The 17,801-nt window shown below is 41.1% G+C and overlaps 1 protein-coding gene across 1 annotated transcript; it reads left to right on the forward strand.

Moving 5' to 3' along the window:
• Positions 1 to 540: 540 nt before the first annotated feature.
• Positions 541 to 17,065, forward strand: ASPA (aspartoacylase). Its single transcript, XM_081338358.1, has 6 exons — positions 541 to 891; positions 5,386 to 5,581; positions 8,560 to 8,653; positions 11,585 to 11,692; positions 13,043 to 13,152; positions 16,441 to 17,065. Exons 1-6 carry the CDS (start codon positions 653 to 655, stop codon positions 16,630 to 16,632), a joined length of 939 nt encoding a protein of 312 aa, XP_081194484.1. The 5' UTR covers positions 541 to 652; the 3' UTR covers positions 16,633 to 17,065.
• The last annotated feature ends 736 nt before the right edge of the window (positions 17,066 to 17,801 follow it).

A 17,801-nucleotide genomic window follows, 5' to 3' on the forward strand; every position in this document is an offset into this window, starting at 1 on the left:
AATCACTGCCACCTTAATTGAACCACACGGTCATTCAGCAAACCCAGCTTCCCGCATTGCTTGTCAGAAGCTGGCTGGGAAGGCCACCTGTGGCAATCACGTGACCCCGTGACAAGGCAAACCTCATCAATACCGTACATGCCAGTTGCCCAGCGCCCAAATTTCGATCCCGCAGTCGTGAGGCTGCCGCAATGACCGCGACGAATCGCTTAACAACCCTGGCCATTAAACTGAGTGCGACTCCCTTAACGACCGCCTCGTTTAACCCATGGAAATTCTGCTCGTAAACAGAATTTCCTGCTTCTACTTCTTTAAGATGCGCCGTCTTTTAATCTCTCTGATGTTATTTGCATCAGTCTCCTGAAATAAAATGGGGTAGATTTTATTTCCTCCTGGAGTCTAAAGGGGAAAAAAAACAAAAAACCTCCAGTTGCTTCTCTCCAAGTTTGCTTCAAGACGCAACTCTCCAAATATAGCAAGAGGGTGTGGCGTAAAAACTCTACCAACTGTAAAGAGTTGTTGGAAAGAGGTTTAGTTTTTCACTTCCCGGCCCCGTCTGGGCAGACCAAAGTCCTCTAGCCATGAAAAGTTTTCATTTTCTTTGAATAATTTCCTGCCTGCTCTTCTGGGCTGGTGGCAGCCGACCAACGGAATGAATCCTGGCCAAATTCTGCAAGATGGTCCCGTCCGAAAGATTGCCATCTTTGGCGGCACGCACGGCAATGAGCTGTCCGGGGTGTTTCTGGTCAAATCCTGGCAGGCGGACGGAGCGGAGATTGAAAGAGCCGGGGTGCAGGTAAGGCCTTTCCTGGCCAACCCCCCAGCTGTGGAAAAAGGCTGCCGCTACATAGACTGTGACCTGAACCGGGTGTTTGATTCCGAAAGTCTTGGGTAAGCTTAAAGTGGACTGGTTGTGTGAATGCATGGGTGCAAAGTTAGGGGTTGCCTTGGGCTGAGTTTAACTATAATGGAATGTCTTTATTTACTACTGATTTGATACATTTTATCTATCTATCTATCTATCTATCTATCTATCTATCTATCTATCTATCTATCTATCTATCTATCTACCTATTTATCTGAAATGGTATAAGGTTTCCTGCCTGAGCAGGGGATTGGACTAGAAGACCTCCAAAGTCCCCAACTTTACTATTATTATTATTATCATTATTATCATCATTATTATTATCATTGTTGTTGTTATTATTATCATCTATCATCCATCATCTATCTATCTGTCTGTCTATCTATCTGTCTGTGAATCTATCTGTCTGTCTGTCTGTCTATCTATCTGTCTGTCTATCTGTGTCTATTTGTCTATCTATCTATCTGTCTGTCTGTCTGTCTATTTTTTTTCTATTTGTCTGTCTGTCTGTCTGTCTGTCTGTCTGTCTATCTATCTATCTATCTATCTATCTATCTATCTATCTATCTATCTGTCTCTCTGTCTGTCTATCTGTCTCTGTCTCTGTCTATTTGTCTGTCTGTCTATCTGTCTATCTATCTATTTATCTATCTATCTGTCTATCTGTCTATTTATCTATCTGTCTGTCTATCTGTCTATTTTTTTCTATTTGTCTCTATCTATCTATCTGTCTATCTATCTGTCTCTGTCTGTCTGTCTGTTTGTCTGTCTATTTGTCTATCTATCTATCTATCTATCTATCTATCTATCTATCTATCTATCTATCATCTATCTATCTATCTATCTATCTATCTATCTATCTATCTATCTGTCTGTCTATCTATCTGTCAATTTATCTATCTGTCTATCTATCTTTCTGTCTGTCTATTTGTCTATCTATCTATCTGTCTGTCTATCTGTCTATTTATCTATCTATCTGTCTGTCTATTTGTCTATTTCTCTGTCTGTCTATCTGTCTATCTATCTCTCTGTCTGTCTGTCTATTTATCTATCTATCTATCTATCTATCTTTCTGTCTATTTGTCTATTTCTCTGTCTGTCTATCTGTCGATCTATCTATCTCTCTGTCTGTCTATCTATCTGTCTATCTGTCTGTCTCTTTGTCTATTTGTCTGTCTGTCTGTCTGTCTATCTATCTATCTATCTATCTATCTATCTATCTATCTATCTATCTATCTATCTGTCTATCTGTCTCTTTCTCTCCCTCTCCCTCATTGACTCATACTTATGACGGTCGCAGTGTCCTGGGGTCATGTGATTCCCTTTTGCCACCTTCTGACGAGCAAAGTCAATGGGGGAGCAAGATTCACTTAACAACCATGTGACCAAGCGAACAACTGTGGTGATTCACTTAACAACTGTGGCAAGATGGATCCTAAACTGGGGCAAAGCTCACTTAACAACTGTCTCACTTAGCAACGGAAACTGCACTCGTAAGTCGAGGACTACCTGTAACTATGCATGCCTGCCCGAAAGCCCATAGCCTGGGCGATCTTTTAGGCCATTATTGCATGCTCCAAAGGATCGGTGAAGTTTGGGAATCGAAGTGACATTTCTTTAAACTCCGACACGCTCCGTTTCTCTCTTTGGCCTCACCGATTTTCCCAGCACTCACTTGAGTTGGTGGCGACAGCAATTTGAGGCTCCAGTGGCGAAATAAGTCATAATCCTTGCCCAGGAAAATCCTGTTTTTACAGCTCTTGAAAATGCTTTCCTTGGCTTGCAGCCTTTTTGCTAAATAGCAAGAATGGGGCAGTCAATTCCATGCCGCTAACCATTATTTGGACGCAGCAGGCAGGCCAACATTTTAGACAACCTTTTCAAAAAAAGATAAATTTGCAACAACTGCTTGCTAGATGCGTTTCATTGCCCTGGAACCCCTAAAATAGATTTTATGTCGCTCTATTTCACTCCTTCTCCTCCCAGTACATTGAACTGTTGTGTAAATCTGTACATGCAGAATGTATTTGGGCGGTTGAAGCAACCAAATTGTAGGTTTGAGGGTCACTGTGGCCTAGTGATTAAGGCACCGGGCTACAAGCCAGGAGACAGTAAATTCTAGACCTGCTTCACAGGGGCTGCCCCAAAGAAAAGGGAGTCAAGCTATTCTCCAGAGCACCTGAAGGCAGGACAAGAAGCAACAGATGGAAAGTAATCCAGGAGAGAAGCAACCAAGAACTAAGGAGGAATTTCCTGACAGCAACAACAATTAATCAGTGGAACAACCTGCCTCCAGAAGCTGTGAATGCTCCAACATTGGAAGTTTTTAAGAAGAGACTGGACAGCCATTTGTCTGAAATGGTATAGGGTTTCCTGCCTGAGCAGGGGGTTGGACTAGATGACCTCCAAGGTCCCTTCCAACTTTTTTTTTTTTATTATTATTATTATTATTATTATTATTATTATTATTATTATTATTATTATTATTATTATTAATTTTATTATTTATTTATTTATTTATTTTAATTCCATTTATATCCCACCCTTACAAAGTCAGCTTAATTGCCCCCAACAATCTGGGTCCTCATTTTACCTACCTGGGAAGGATGGAAGGCTGAGTCAACCTTGAGCCTGGTGGGACTCGAACCTCCACTAATTGCAGGCAGCTGGTGTTACTTAAGGAGGCATTAGCCCACTGCTCCACCAAGGCTCTTATTATTATTATTATTATCTGTACGTATATTCTTTCATCTGATCCTTCAAACGTACAGATAATAATAATAATAAGTTGGAAGGGACCTTGGAGGTCATCTAGTCCAACCCCCTGCTCAGGCAGGAAACCCTACACCATTTCAGACAAATGGCTGTCCAGTCTCTGCTTAAAAACTTCCAGTGTTGGAGCATTCACCAGTTCTGGAGGCAAGAGGTTCCACTGGTTAGTTCTAACTGTCAGGAAGTTTCTCCTTAGTTCCAGGTTGCTTCTCTCCTTGACTAGTTTCCATCCATTGCTTCTTGTCCTGCTTTCAGGTGCTTTGGGGAATAGCTTGACTCCCTCTTCTTTGGGGCAGCCCCTGAGATACTGGAAAGCTGCTATCATGTCACCCCTCACCCTTCTCTTCATTAAACTACACATACCCAATTCCAGCAACCGTTCCCTATATGTTTTAGCCTCCAGCCCCCCCGATCATCTTTGTTGCTCTTCTCTGTACCCTTTCTAGAGTCTCCACATCTTTTTTACATCGTGGTGACCAAAACTGGATGCTAACAACTGCCTTGTTTGAGAAATGTAAATTTGGGACTAGAAGGCCTTGAAGGTCCCTTCCAACTCGGCCGTTCTGCTAAATATGCGGAGGAATCTGAAAGAGTCTGGCAGAAGCTATTCTCCAAATTAAAAAAAAATATTGTTCTGATATTGGCAGAAAGCGAATTTGGTGGGATTTCTTTCTCTCCACTCTCCCCCCCACCCCCAACAGCTGCTTAGTGGAATTCCTTGCTGATCAGACGTTATGTAGGGAAAGGCAGTAAAAAAAACACATGGTTTTTCTTAAGTCCCTCCACGACCAGAAGGCCTGAAACGCAAGAAACTTTGAGATCGATTCGTTTTGCCAAATCCCTTCCCTCGCTGTCGTTGCTCAATCCTTCCCTATCCTATTTCAGCTTCCAGCAGCTGCTTTTCATTCCAACATGCACATCAAAAACAGAGAGAGAGAGAGAGAGAAAGACAGAGATATTTCTCTTGTGTGTCGTTTGATTCTCCATATCTTTGCAAATTATAATTTATGTTGTAACAGGAAAGAAAGGGAAGGGAAGGGAAGGGAAGGAAAGAGAAAGGAAAGGAAAGGGGAGGGGAAGGGAAGGGAAGGGGAAGGGAAGGGAAGAGAAAGGGAAGGGGGGAGGGAAAGGGAAGGGAAGGGAAGAAAGGAAAGGGGAGGGGAGGGGAAGGGAAGAGAAAGAGAAAGGAAAGGAAAGAGAAAGGAAAGGGGAGGGGAGGGGAAGGGAAGGTAAGAAAGGAAAGGGGAGGGGAGGGGAGGGGAAGGGGAAGGGGAAGGGAAGGGAAGAGAAAGGGAAGGGGGGAGGGAAAGGGAAGGGAAGGGAAGAAAGGAAAGGGGAGGGGAGGGGAAGGGAAGAGAAAGATAAAGGAAAGGAAAGAGAAAGGAAAGGGGAGGGGAGGGGAAGGTAAGAAAGGAAAGGGGAGGGGAGGGGAGGGGAAGGGAAGGGAAGAGAAAGGGAAGGGGGAGGGAAAGGGAAGGGAAGGGAAGAAAGGGAAGGGAAGGGAAGGGAAGGAAAGAGAAAGGAAAGGAAAGGGGAGGGGAAGGGAAGGGAAGGGGAAGGGGAAGGGAAGGGAAGAGAAAGGGAAGGGGGGAGGGAAAGGGAAGGGAAGGGAAGAAAGGGAAGGGGAGGGGAAGGGAAGGGAAGAGAAAGAGAAAGGAAAGGAAAGAGAAAGGAAAGGGGAGGGAATAGAAAGGAAAGGGGAGGGAATAGAAATAACTCATATTTCTTTGGCTTTTTCTGATCCACAGCAGGGACCTCACGGACACCGTCCCCTATGAAGTCAGAAGGGCTCAGGAAATCAACGCCTTGTTTGGTCCGAAGGGCCGGCCTGAGGCTTACGACCTCATCTTTGACCTTCACAACACAACCGCTAACATGGGTGGGACCCTCATCCTGGAAAACTCCAGCGATTGCTTGGCCATTCAGATGTGCCATTATATACAGGTATTTTTTTTAATGTGTATATATATATACAGTGTATATATATACAGTGCTTTTTTTGTAAAAGAAAAAGGTGCCGGAACTATATATATATATATATATATATATATATATATATATATATATATATATATATATTACAGGTGCTCCTCGACTGAACCCAAAATTTTCACAGCTAAGCAAGACAGTCGTTAAGTGAGTTTTGCCTCATTTTACGACCTTTCTTGCCACAGTCGTTAAGGGAATCGCTGCAGTTGTTCAATTAGCAACCCGGCTGTTAAGTGAATCCGGCTTCCCCATGGACTTTGGTCGTCAGAAGGTCGCAAAAGGGGATCACGTGACACCCATCCCCAGGACACTGAAACTGTCAAAAGTACATGCCAGTGGCCAAGTGTCCAAATTCTGATCCCGTGACCACAGGATGCTGCAATGGTTGTAAGTGTGAAAAACAATCATAATTCACTTTTTTTTCAGTGCTGTTGTAACTTTGAACGGTCACTAAACGGATGGTTGCAAGTCAATTACCTGTATGCAACAACACTGGAAGTCTTTAAGAAGAGACTGGACAACCCATTTGCCTGGAATGATATCTCCTGCCTAAGCAGAGGGCTGGACTAGATGACCTCCAGGGTCCCTTCCAGCTCTGTTATTCTATTCTATTCTATTCTATTCTATTCTATTCTATTCTATTCTATTCTATTCTATTCTATTCTATTCTATTCTATTCTATTCTATTCTTCTCATTATTCTATTCTATTCTATTCTATTCTATTCTATTCTATTCTATTCTATTCTATTCTATTCTATTCTATTCTATTCTATTCTATTCTATTCTATTCTTCTCATTATTCTATTCTATTCTTCTCATTATTCTATTCTATTCTATTCTATTCTATTCTATTCTATTCTATTCTATTCTATTCTATTCTATTCTTCTCATTATTCTATTCTATTCTATTCTATTCTATTCTATTCTATTCTATTCTATTCTATTCTATTCTATTCTATTCTATTCTATTCTATTCTTCTCATTATTCTATTCTATTCTATTCTATTCTATTCTATTCTATTCTATTCTATTCTATTCTATTCTATTCTATTCTATTCTTCTCATTATTCTATTCTATTCTATTCTATTCTATTCTATTCTATTCTATTCTATTCTATTCTATTCTATTCTATTCTATTCTATTCTATTCTATTCTATTCTATTCTATTCTATTCTATTCTTCTCATTATTCTATTCTATTCTATTCTATTCTATTCTATTCTATTCTATTCTATTCTATTCTATTCTATTCTATTCTATTCTTCTCATTATTCTATTCTATTCTATTCTATTCTATTCTTCTCATTATTCTATTCTATTCTATTCTATTCTTCTCATTATTCTATTCTGTTCTATTCTATTCTTCTCATTATTCTATTCTATTCTATTCTATTCTATTCTATTCTATTCTATTCTATTCTATTCTATTCTATTCTATTCTATTCTATTCCATTATTCTCATTATTCTATTATTCTATTCTATTCTATTCTATTCTGTTCTGTTCTGTTCTGTTCTGTTCTGTTCTGTTCTATTCTATTCTATTCTATTCTATTCTATTCTATTCTATTCTATTCTATTCTATTCTATTCTATTCTATTTTCTATTCTATTTTCTATTTTGTTCTTTTCTGTTCTGTTCTATTCTATTCTACGTGTAATCATGTAATAATTTTGTAAACTGCCCAGAATCTCTTCAATGGTGAGATGGCTCAGCATATAAATGTAATAAAGAAATCCATTTTATAAATAAAATGTGTGCCACATGGACAAGCCAAACAGGTGGGCTTGGATTGCAATGAAGCACCCGATATTTTGAAGTTTGTGACACCTCACCCCCGCCCCTGGGCAGATGCCCCTGAAAATAATTGGCTGTGTGACTTTTGCTCAACTCGTTTGCAACATTCAAGACAATCTGGCAAGCTGTAATTTTCTCCGGTTGATGAATTAGCTCGGCAACAGCCTTCATTAATCCCGACACGGAGCAAAGTTAATTGCGGCAGGCTTCGCTCTTGTGATCTAATACACAGGGCACACTAGCCTTGTGCATTTTCCAACAAGGTCCTATTTGTCTGAATACAAAGCAGTTGCCGAACAATCACATGTGGGTCTTTGTATCCTGTCTGTGCCAGCTGGCACAGCATCAATGTTTGTATAGGTCAGGGGTCTTCAAATGTGGCCCTTTTAAGACTTGTGGACTTCAAGTCCCAGAATTCCTCAGCCAGGATGCTTTAAGACAGGGGTCTTCAAACTTGGCCCTTTTAAGACTCGTGGACTTCAACTCCCAGAATTCCTCAGCCAGGATGCTTTAAGACAGGGGTCTTCCAACTTGGCCCTTTTATGACTGGTGGACTTCAACTCCCAGAATTCCTCAGCCAGGATGCTTTAAGACAGGGCTCTTCCAACTTGGCCCTTTGATGACTTGTGGACTTCGACTCCCAGAATTCCTCAGCCAGCGTGCCTGGCTGAGGAATTCTGGGAGTCAAAGTCCACATGTCATCAAAGGGCCAAGTTGGAAGACCCCTGGTATAGGTAGTTCTCAACTAACAATGGTTTGTTTAGTGACCGACATTACAACAGTGCTGAAAAAAGTGACCTCTGACCCTTTTTCACAGTTACGACAGTTGTAGCATTCCCTGCGGTCATGTGATCAAAATTCATAGTCTGGGCAACTGGCATGTACTTATGACGGTTGCAGTGTTCCCGGGGTCATGTGATCTCCTTTCGCGACCTTCCGACAAGCAACGTCAACTGGGAAGCCAGATTCACTTCACAGCCGTGTGACTGATTTAACAACGGCCGTGATTCGCTTTACGATGGTGGCATGAAAGGTTATAAAATGGCTCAAAGCTCGCTCATTCACAGCCGTCTTGCTTAGCGATGGAAAATTGTGGTCGTAAGTATAACGAGAACGTTGAACAAATGTTTTCTGCAGGAGGCTGTGTCGCCAGACAGGTGCCCGGTCTTGCTTCTTGAGCATCCCCATCTGAAATACGCCACCACCCGGTCAATATCAAAGCATCCAATTGGTAAATATGATTTTGATTAGGCCCGCCCCTTCCCTTTTTTTTTTAGCCAATGTCTTTGGGTTTCTAGATAGATTGCCATAAATCAGTACAGGTGGTCCTTGACTTACAACCGTTCGTTGAACGACCGGTCAAAGTCGCAATAGCGCTGAAAAAGAAGTGACTTGCAGCCAGTCCTCACCCTTACGACCCTTCTCAGCATCCCCATTGGTCGCCTGATCCAAATTCGGGTGCTTAGCATCCGGCATGCATTCACGACAGTTGCAGCGTTGCATTGTGGGGTGACTGCAGTTTTGTGAACATCCCAGCCGGCTTCCGACAAGCAAAGTCATCGGGCGAGCCAGGTGCGGTTCCCAACGGCAGTGATTCGCTTAACAACCGTGGCTGAAAAAGCCATCAAGTTGGGCAAAACTCACTTAGTGCCCCTGCCTTGCTTTAGCAAGGGGAATGTTGTTCAAATATGGGCGAAATCTTTTGCCTGTAGCAGCCCAAACTAGGGCCATCCACAGGCAGCAAGTCGCAACTACGACAATTGTTTGTATTAAATAAATTCGGATTGCTGACAAAGAATTAAAGGGAGTCTGATATAGCTATCGGACTGCCCCCGATCTGCGTTCATTTCGCCGGGACCTGAAAACCTGGCTTTTCGATTTATCAGGCCTGGACTGAAGGGGTTTTAGCTTTTTAAATATTGTTTTAATTGTTGGGCTTAATCAATTTAATTTATTTTAATTTAAATTATCTTTTATATTGTATTTTATGCTGCCCTGTAAAGCGCCCTGAGTCCTTCGCGAATAGGGCGGTATAGAAATCTAATTAAATAAATAAATAAATAAATTTCAAGCTTCTTTGCTCTCATCAGTCAGTCACACCCTTCTGAGATTTGAACCTGAGCTGCTTTGCATGTTAGGCAGTTGTTTTAACCTCTAGGCCAGGGCTTTTCAACCAGTGGTACGGGTACCACCTGTGGTACATGGGCACCTGGCAGGTGGTACGCGACCATCCTAGGAAAGTGGTAGCAGGGGAGGGGAATGAGCTGAACCGGTGGCAGCACCGCACAAGCCTGAGCGAGAGACGGCTGGAGCTGCAGGGCTGTCGGGGCTCAGCGGAAGCGCCAGGATCAGCGCCAGGATCCAGCTGGAGCTCAGCACCAATCCTGGCGCTTCTGAGCCCAGAAGAAGCGCCGATCAGCTGGAATGTTGCAGCATCTCCAGGGTCTTGTGACTTACATTCAGATGCTTGGCAACTGATTCATGTTTATGACGGTCACAGTGTCCCAGGGTCATGTGAAGTGACCAAAACCTGCTGCAACCACCCAGCAGACCGAGGGGGGGGGCGGGATAAAAACCAAACAACCCACCCCCACCCCCGCTGCCAATCCTCAACAGAAATGCTCACAACAATGAAAACCTCGGACAGGAGGAAGAGCGCCACCTGGCGGGCAGGCAGGTGTCTTGCTCGGCTGTGGCTTGGGGGGCACTTTTTTCAGTGCCGTAGTAACTTCGAACAGTCACTAAGCGAACTGTTGTAAGTCGAGGACTACCTGTACTTCATCACTTTTTTCTTTTCTTTTCCTTTTTTTGGTCATCAAGGTTTTGACCCCTTGCTGGGCGACAGGTGGTACTCGGATGTTGCCATATCCTAAAAGTGGCACAATGGGTGAAAAGGTTGAAAAGCCCTGATCTAGGCCACAGGCTCTTTCTCACTTTGTCAGCTGCATTAGGGAAGGAAGAGACGAGGGGAGGAGATATGTCTTGAGTGCTATATCAGTCTCCCTTTAATATATATAATTTATAAAGGTAAAGGTTCCCCCGCACATGCATGCTAGTCGTTTCCGACTCTAGGGGCCGGTGCTCATCTCCGTTTCAAAGCCGAAGAGCCAGCGCTTGTCCGAGGACGTCTCCGTGGTCATGTGGCCGGCGTGACTAGACGCCAAAGGCGCACGGAACGCTGTTACCTTCCCACCGGAGTGGTCCCTATTTTTCTACTTGCATTTTTACGTGCTTTTGAACTGCTAGGTTGGCAGAGGCTGGGACGAGTAACAGGCGCTCACTCTGCTACGCGGCACTCGGGATTCGACCCGCCAAACTGCCGACTTTTGATCGACAAAACTCAGCGTCCTAGCCCACTGAGCCACCGCATCCCTATATATTGATTTAATTTAAATTATGTATTAAAATTAGGTATTACCGGTACTTTATGTATTATTTACTATATATTCATATATTATTAATATACTAAAATATTTAATTATTTTTTATTAATATATGAGTAATTTGATATATATGAATGCATACCACATAAAATAATACTTAATTTTAATATATAATTTAAATTAAATATAGATTAATATGTATTATTTTATTTACCATATACATATATTAATAAGTTGTGGAATATTTATAAATATATACATAATTTATATATTGATTTAATTTAAATTATATATTAAAAATTAGGTATTATTTTATGTATTATTTACTATATATTCATATATTGATTATTAATATATTAATAATATATTTTATATATTCATATTAATATATCAATAATTTTATTAGATAATTTAAATAAGATATTAGTTATATTATATATTAATATGTACAGTTAATTACATTTTAAAATATATATTAACTTAAAATATTAATTTAATTTAATTTACATTATATATTATAATTTATATAACAATTACATATTAAAAGTCTGTATTATTTTATTTACTATATATTAATGATTGAAATATTAATAATTTTAATCTACAATTTAAATTAAATTAATATATAAATGAGATAAATATATTTATAAATATTGTTTTAATTTAAATTATGTGTTAAAATGATGTATCGTCTTATTTAGCATAGTATCAATATATATAAATGACGTAATTATAAATACTTATAAATGTTGCCCAACCAACCTTGGTTTCTTCTCCAGGTGTTGAAGTTGGTCCTCAGCCCCAGGGGGTCCTGAGGGCCGAGATTTTGGCAAAAATGAGAAACATCGTTCGACACGGGCTGGATTTTGTGGCCAAATTCAACGCAGGTACAGCATTGTTGAGAATTTTCCAAACCTCAGATGGATCTAGTTGCAACTTACAGCTTTAGTTTGCTTTAACAAATAATCCATCATAGTGGCTTTAGGACAGGAGTCTTCCAACTTGGCCCTTTTATGACTTGTGGACTTCAACTCCCAGAATTCCTCAGCCAGGCATGCTGGCTGAGGAATTCTGGGAGTTGAAGTTCACAAGTCATGAAGGGGCCATAGTTCCCCCATGTTGGCTGAGGAATTCTGGGAGTTGAAGTCCACAAGTCATAAAAGGGCCAAGTTGGAAGACCCCTGCTTGTGTATTTCAACTCCCAGAATTCCTCAGCTAGGCACGCTGGCTGAGGAATTCTGGGAGTTGAAGTCCACAAGTCATGAAGGGGCCATAGTGCCCTCATGTTGGCTGAGGAATTCTGGGAGTTGAAGTCCACAAGTCATGAAGGGGCCATAGTTCCCCCATGTTGGCTGAGGAATTTTGGGAGTTGAAGTCCACAAGTCATGAAGGGGCCATAGTTCCCCCATGTTGGCTGAGGAATTTTGGGAGTTGAAGTCCACAAGTCATGAAGGGGCCATAGTTCCCCCATGTTGGCTGAGGAATTCTGGGAGTTGAAGTCCACAAGTCATGAAGGGGCCATAGTTCTCCCATGTTGGCTGAGGAATTTTGGGAGTTGAAGTCCACAAGTCATGAAGGGGCCATAGTTCCCCCATGTTGGCTGAGGAATTCTGGGAGTTGAAGTCCACAAGTCATGAAGGGGCCATAGTTCCCCCATGTTGGCTGAGGAATTTTGGGAGTTGAAGTCCACAAGTCATGAAGGGGCCATAGTTCCCCCATGTTGGCTGAGGAATTCTGGGAGTTGAAGTCCACAAGTCATGAAGGGGCCATAGTTCTCCCATGTTGGCTGAGGAATTCTGGGAGTTGAAGTCCACAAGTCATGAAGGGGCCATAGTTCCCCCATGTTGGCTGAGGAATTCTGGGAGTTGAAGTCCACAAGTCATGAAGGGGCCATAGTTCCCCCATGTTGGCTGAGGAATTTTGGGAGTTGAAGTCCACAAGTCATGAAGGGGCCATAGTTCCCCCATGTTGGCTGAGGAATTCTGGGAGTTGAAGTCCACAAGTCATGAAGGGGCCATAGTTCCCCCATGTTGGCTGAGGAATTTTGGGAGTTGAAGTCCACAAGTCATGAAGGGGCCATAGTTCCCCCATGTTGGCTGAGGAATTCTGGGAGTTGAAGTCCACAAGTCATGAAGGGGTCAAGTTGGAAGACCCCTACTTTAAACATTATCAGCAATGGCATCTTTAAAACAAAAGTCAGTTGCTTAGCATAAACAGTTGCACTGTTTTCTCTGTAGGTCAGGAATTCCCTCCGTGCACTATTGAGATTTATAAATTATTGGAGAAAGTTGACTATCCCAGGAACCAAAAAAATGAGATTATGGCTGTCATTCACCCTAATTTACAGGTAAACCTATGTGATTGCTATTCTATTTTTGATAGCAGTGGTGGGAGATCTAATACGTATTGTACAGGTAGTCCTCGACATACGACTGCAATTGAGCCCAACATATCTATTCTGGAGTTGTTAAGTGAGATTTGCCCCATTTTAAAACCTTCCTCGCTACCGCTGTTAAGTGAATCACTGCAGCTGTTACGTTAGTAACCCGGTTGTTAAGTGAATCTGGCTTCCCCTGTGGATTTTGCTGGTCAGAAGGTCGCAAAAGGAGATCCCGTGACCCCAGGACGCTGCGACCGTCATAAACATGAGCCAGTTGCCAAGCGGCTGAATTTTGATCACGCGAACCACGGGGATGCTGCGACGGTCACAAGTGGGGAAAAACTGTCATACGTCACTTTTTTTCAATGCCGTTGTAACTTTGAACGGTCACTGAATGAATGATTGTAAGTTGAGGACGACCTGTATAGAAAATGTGGGGTTTGCCCTGTGCTTACATTTAAGTGACTTGCCTTGTCAGTGTTGTTGGGTGTGGTTTTGGTGGTTCCTGTGTTAGGCTGCTGTTCACTGTTTGATTGTCTGAATTGGTAGTTCCTTGATTGGGGTATTGCACTGACAGGGCAAGCCAGTTGTATGTAAGTAACCCCACATTCCCTTCAAGCCCTGATGATGTTACCTAAACGGGTCATGAAATGTCTGCAAAAAAACCACCAAAGTCAGAGAGCACCAAGGATTCCACAGTCCTCCTCCTCCTCCTCCTCCTCCTCCTCCTCCTCCTCCTCCTCCTCCTCCTCCTCCTCCTCCTCCTCCTCCTCCCTTCTAGCCCTGATGATGTTACCTAAACGGGTCATGAAATGTCTGCAGAAAACCCACCAAAGTCAGAGAGCACCAAGGATTCCACAGTCCTCCTCCTCCTCCTCCTCCTCCTCCTCTTCCTCCTCCTCTTCCTCCTCCTCCTCCTCCCTTCTAGCCCTGATGATGTTACCTAAACGGGTCATGAAATGTCTGCAGAAAACTCACCAAAGTCAGAGAGCACCAAGGATTCCACAGTCGTCGTCGTCGTCCTCCTCCTCCTCCTCCTCCTCCCTTCTAGCCCTGATGATGTTACCTAAACGGGTCATGAAATGTCTGCAGAAAACTCACCAAAGTCAGAGAGCACCAAGGATTCCACAGTCGTCGTCGTCCTCCTCCTCCTCCTCCTCCTCCTCCTCCCTTCTAGCCCTGATGATGTTACCTAAATGGGTCATGAAATGTCTGCAGAAAACCCACCAAAGTCAGAGAGCACCAAGGATTCCACAGTCCTCCTCCTCCTCCTCCTCCTCCTCCTCCTCCCTTCTAGCCCTGATGATGTTACCTAGCTGGGCAAGGAAACGTCTGGGTTGTGTTTTTTTTTAAACATGCTCAGAGAGCACCAAGGTCCCCATAAATTAAGTCCTGCCCCGCCTCTCCACCAGATAAATTGAGGATGGCTACCACAGGACTGAGGCCCCTTCTAAACTAATGTCCAAGACATTCAATGCATCGGAACCTGCCAAAGCTTGAATTCCTATCCTTGAATTCAACTCGGCCCCTCCGAAAAGGGCGCAGTTTAGTTTTGACCTGCTTAGTTAGAAATCTAGAAATGTAGAAAACTGAGAAGCGACCGGGAGGGGGGGGGAGAGAGAGAGAGAGAGAGAAAGGACCTAGTTCATTCTGCTCTTTGAGTTTATTTGTTTTTGTTCCGTTTATTTATTTATTTCGTTCACATTTTATTCATTTTTAAAATTTTATTTTTAATATTAATTTGGGCTCAGGCGATGTTTCTCTTAGGCATGTTTAAAAGGCAGTGAGGGATGAAGCTGGGCTGTTTATTGCGGGGTTAAACGATCACCGTTGTAAGGTACTTCAGGCTTCCTTTAAACAGCCTTATATCCAAACTGTGGCACATTTAGAATATTTATTTATTTATTTATTTATTTTATTTTATTGCATTTATATACCGCCCTTTCCCTGAGGACTCAGGGCGGTTTACAGGGAGTTAAAAATCAACCATACAAAAGTTAAAAACCAATTTAAAAAAGATTAAACCAACCCTGTACTATTAAAAACCCCAATTAAAATAAATTTCTCCTCAGAATAGGATAGAATAACAGAATTGGGAGGGACCTTGGAGGTCTTCTAGTTCAACTCTCTGCTCAACCAGGAGTCTGTATACTATTTCAGTCCGGTCTCTTCTTAAAAACCTCCAGTGTTGGAGCATTCACAGCTTCTGGAGGCAAGGAGTTCCACCGGTTAATTGTTCTCACTGTCAGGAAGTTTCCCCTTAGTTCCAGGTTGCTTCTCTCTTTGGTTAGTTTTCATCCGTCGCTTCTTGTCTTGCCTTCAGGGGCTTTGGAGAATAGCTTGACTGCCTCTTCTTTGGGGCAGCCCCTGAGAGATTGGAAGACTGCTATCATGTCACCCCTCACCCTTCTCTTCATTAAACTAGACATCCCCAATTATATAATGTATGAGTAATTTGATATACAGTATATGAATACATACTACATAAAATAATACTTAATTTTAATATATAATTTAAATTAAATATATATTAATATGTATTATTTTATTTACCATATACATATATTAATAATTTGGGGAATATTTATAAATATTTATATACACAATTTATATATTGATTTAATTTAAATTATATATTAAAATTAGGTATTACTTTATGTATTATTTACTATATATTCATATATTAATATATTTAGTAAATTTATATCAATATACCAGTAATTTGATATATATGAATACATACTACATAAAATAATACTTAATTTTAATATATAATTTAAATTAAATATATATTAATATGTATTATTTTATTTACCATATACATATATTAATAATTTGGGGAATATTTATAAATATTTATATACACAATTTATATATTGATTTAATTTAAATTATATATTAAAAATTAGGCATTATTTTAGGTATTATTTGCTACATATTCTTATGTTGATTATTAATATGTTAATTATATTTAATATATTCATATTAATGTATCAATAATTTTATTATATATATTTAAATAACATATTATTTATATTATTTATATTATATATTAATATGCACAATTAATTATGTTTCCATCCGTTGCTTCTTCTCCTGCCTTTGGGTGCTTTGAAGAAGAGCTTGACTGCCTCTTCTTTGGGGCAGCCCCTGAGATACTGGAAGGCTGCTATCATGTCCCCCCTCGTCCTTCTGTTCATTAAACTAGACAGACCCAATTCCATCAACCAAGATTAACTTGTTCCTGTTCCATAGGACCGAGACTGGTGGCCGCTAAATCCAGGTGACCCCATGTTTTTGACTCTGGAAGGAAGGACAATTGCATACGATGGAGAAGTCACAGTGTACCCAACTTTTGTGAACGAGGCTGCCTATTACGAAAAGCAACAAGCCTTCGTAAAGACAGTGAAAGAAAAACTGAGCGCCAAAGGGCTCCAAGTCTCTTAAAGCAGGATGTTTTGCTCAGGTCCTCTAAAGGGACGGCAAATATTTGGCATTTCTCATCCAAGGTGGCCTAAGGGCATCATAGATCCTAGACTAAAAATTCAATTTATCATTGTAAAAAATGGAGATCACTTACTCAGAAAACAATGCACACTGCCAGAAATGAATAGAATAGAATAGAATAGAATAGAATAGAATAGAATAGAATAGAATAGAATAGAATAGAATAGAATAGAATAGAATAGAATAGAATAGAATAGAATGTAGAGTAAGAATAGAATAGAATAGAATAGAATAGAATAGAATAGAATAGAATAGAATAGAATAGAATAGAATAGAATAGAATAGAACAGAACAGAACAGAACAGAATAGAATAGAATAGAATAGAATGTAGAATAAGAATAGAATGTAGAATAAGAATAGAATAGAATAGAATAGAATTAATAGAAAATAGAATAGAATAGAACATAGAATAGAACATAGGACAGAACAGAACAGAACAAAATAGAATAGAACATAGAACAGAACAGAACAGAATAGAATAGAATTAATAGAAAATAGAATAGAACAAAGAATAGAACATAGAACAGAACAGAATAGAATAGAGCCAGACAGTTGTTAAGCAAGTTTTGTCCCATTTTACCAACTTTCTCGCCACAGCCGTTAAATGAGTCACTGCAGTTGTCCTGTTAATAACACGGTTGTTAAGTGAATCTGGCTTCCCCGTTGACTTTAGCTCGTCAGAAGATCACAGAAGAGGATCCCACGACCCCGGGGACACCGCAACCATCATCAATAGCTGCTGGTTGCTGGCTCTTTCATTTTGTGACCGTGCAAAACTACAACGGCACTGAAAAAAGTGACAGCATGCCAATGATTGTGTGATCAAACTTGGCAACCGATTCATATTTACGACGGTCGCAGCGTCCCGGGGGGTGTGTGTCACGCGATCCCCTTTGGCGAGTTTCTGGCAAGCCCTGTCAATTGGGGGGGGGGGGCAGCCAGATTCCCCTTAACAACCGTGTGACGAACGTAACAACGGCAGCAATTCACTTAACAACCAATGTCATAAAAAGGTACAAAACTCACTTAGCAGCCGTCTCGAAATTCGGGGCCGCGTTGCAAGTCGAGGAACGTCTTTCATTCGGGATTTACCTGTGAGACGGAAAAT

The sequence above is a fragment of the Vipera berus genome, assembly GCF_964194415.1.
Source record: "Vipera berus genome assembly, chromosome: 1".
NCBI lineage: Eukaryota > Metazoa > Chordata > Lepidosauria > Squamata > Viperidae > Vipera > Vipera berus.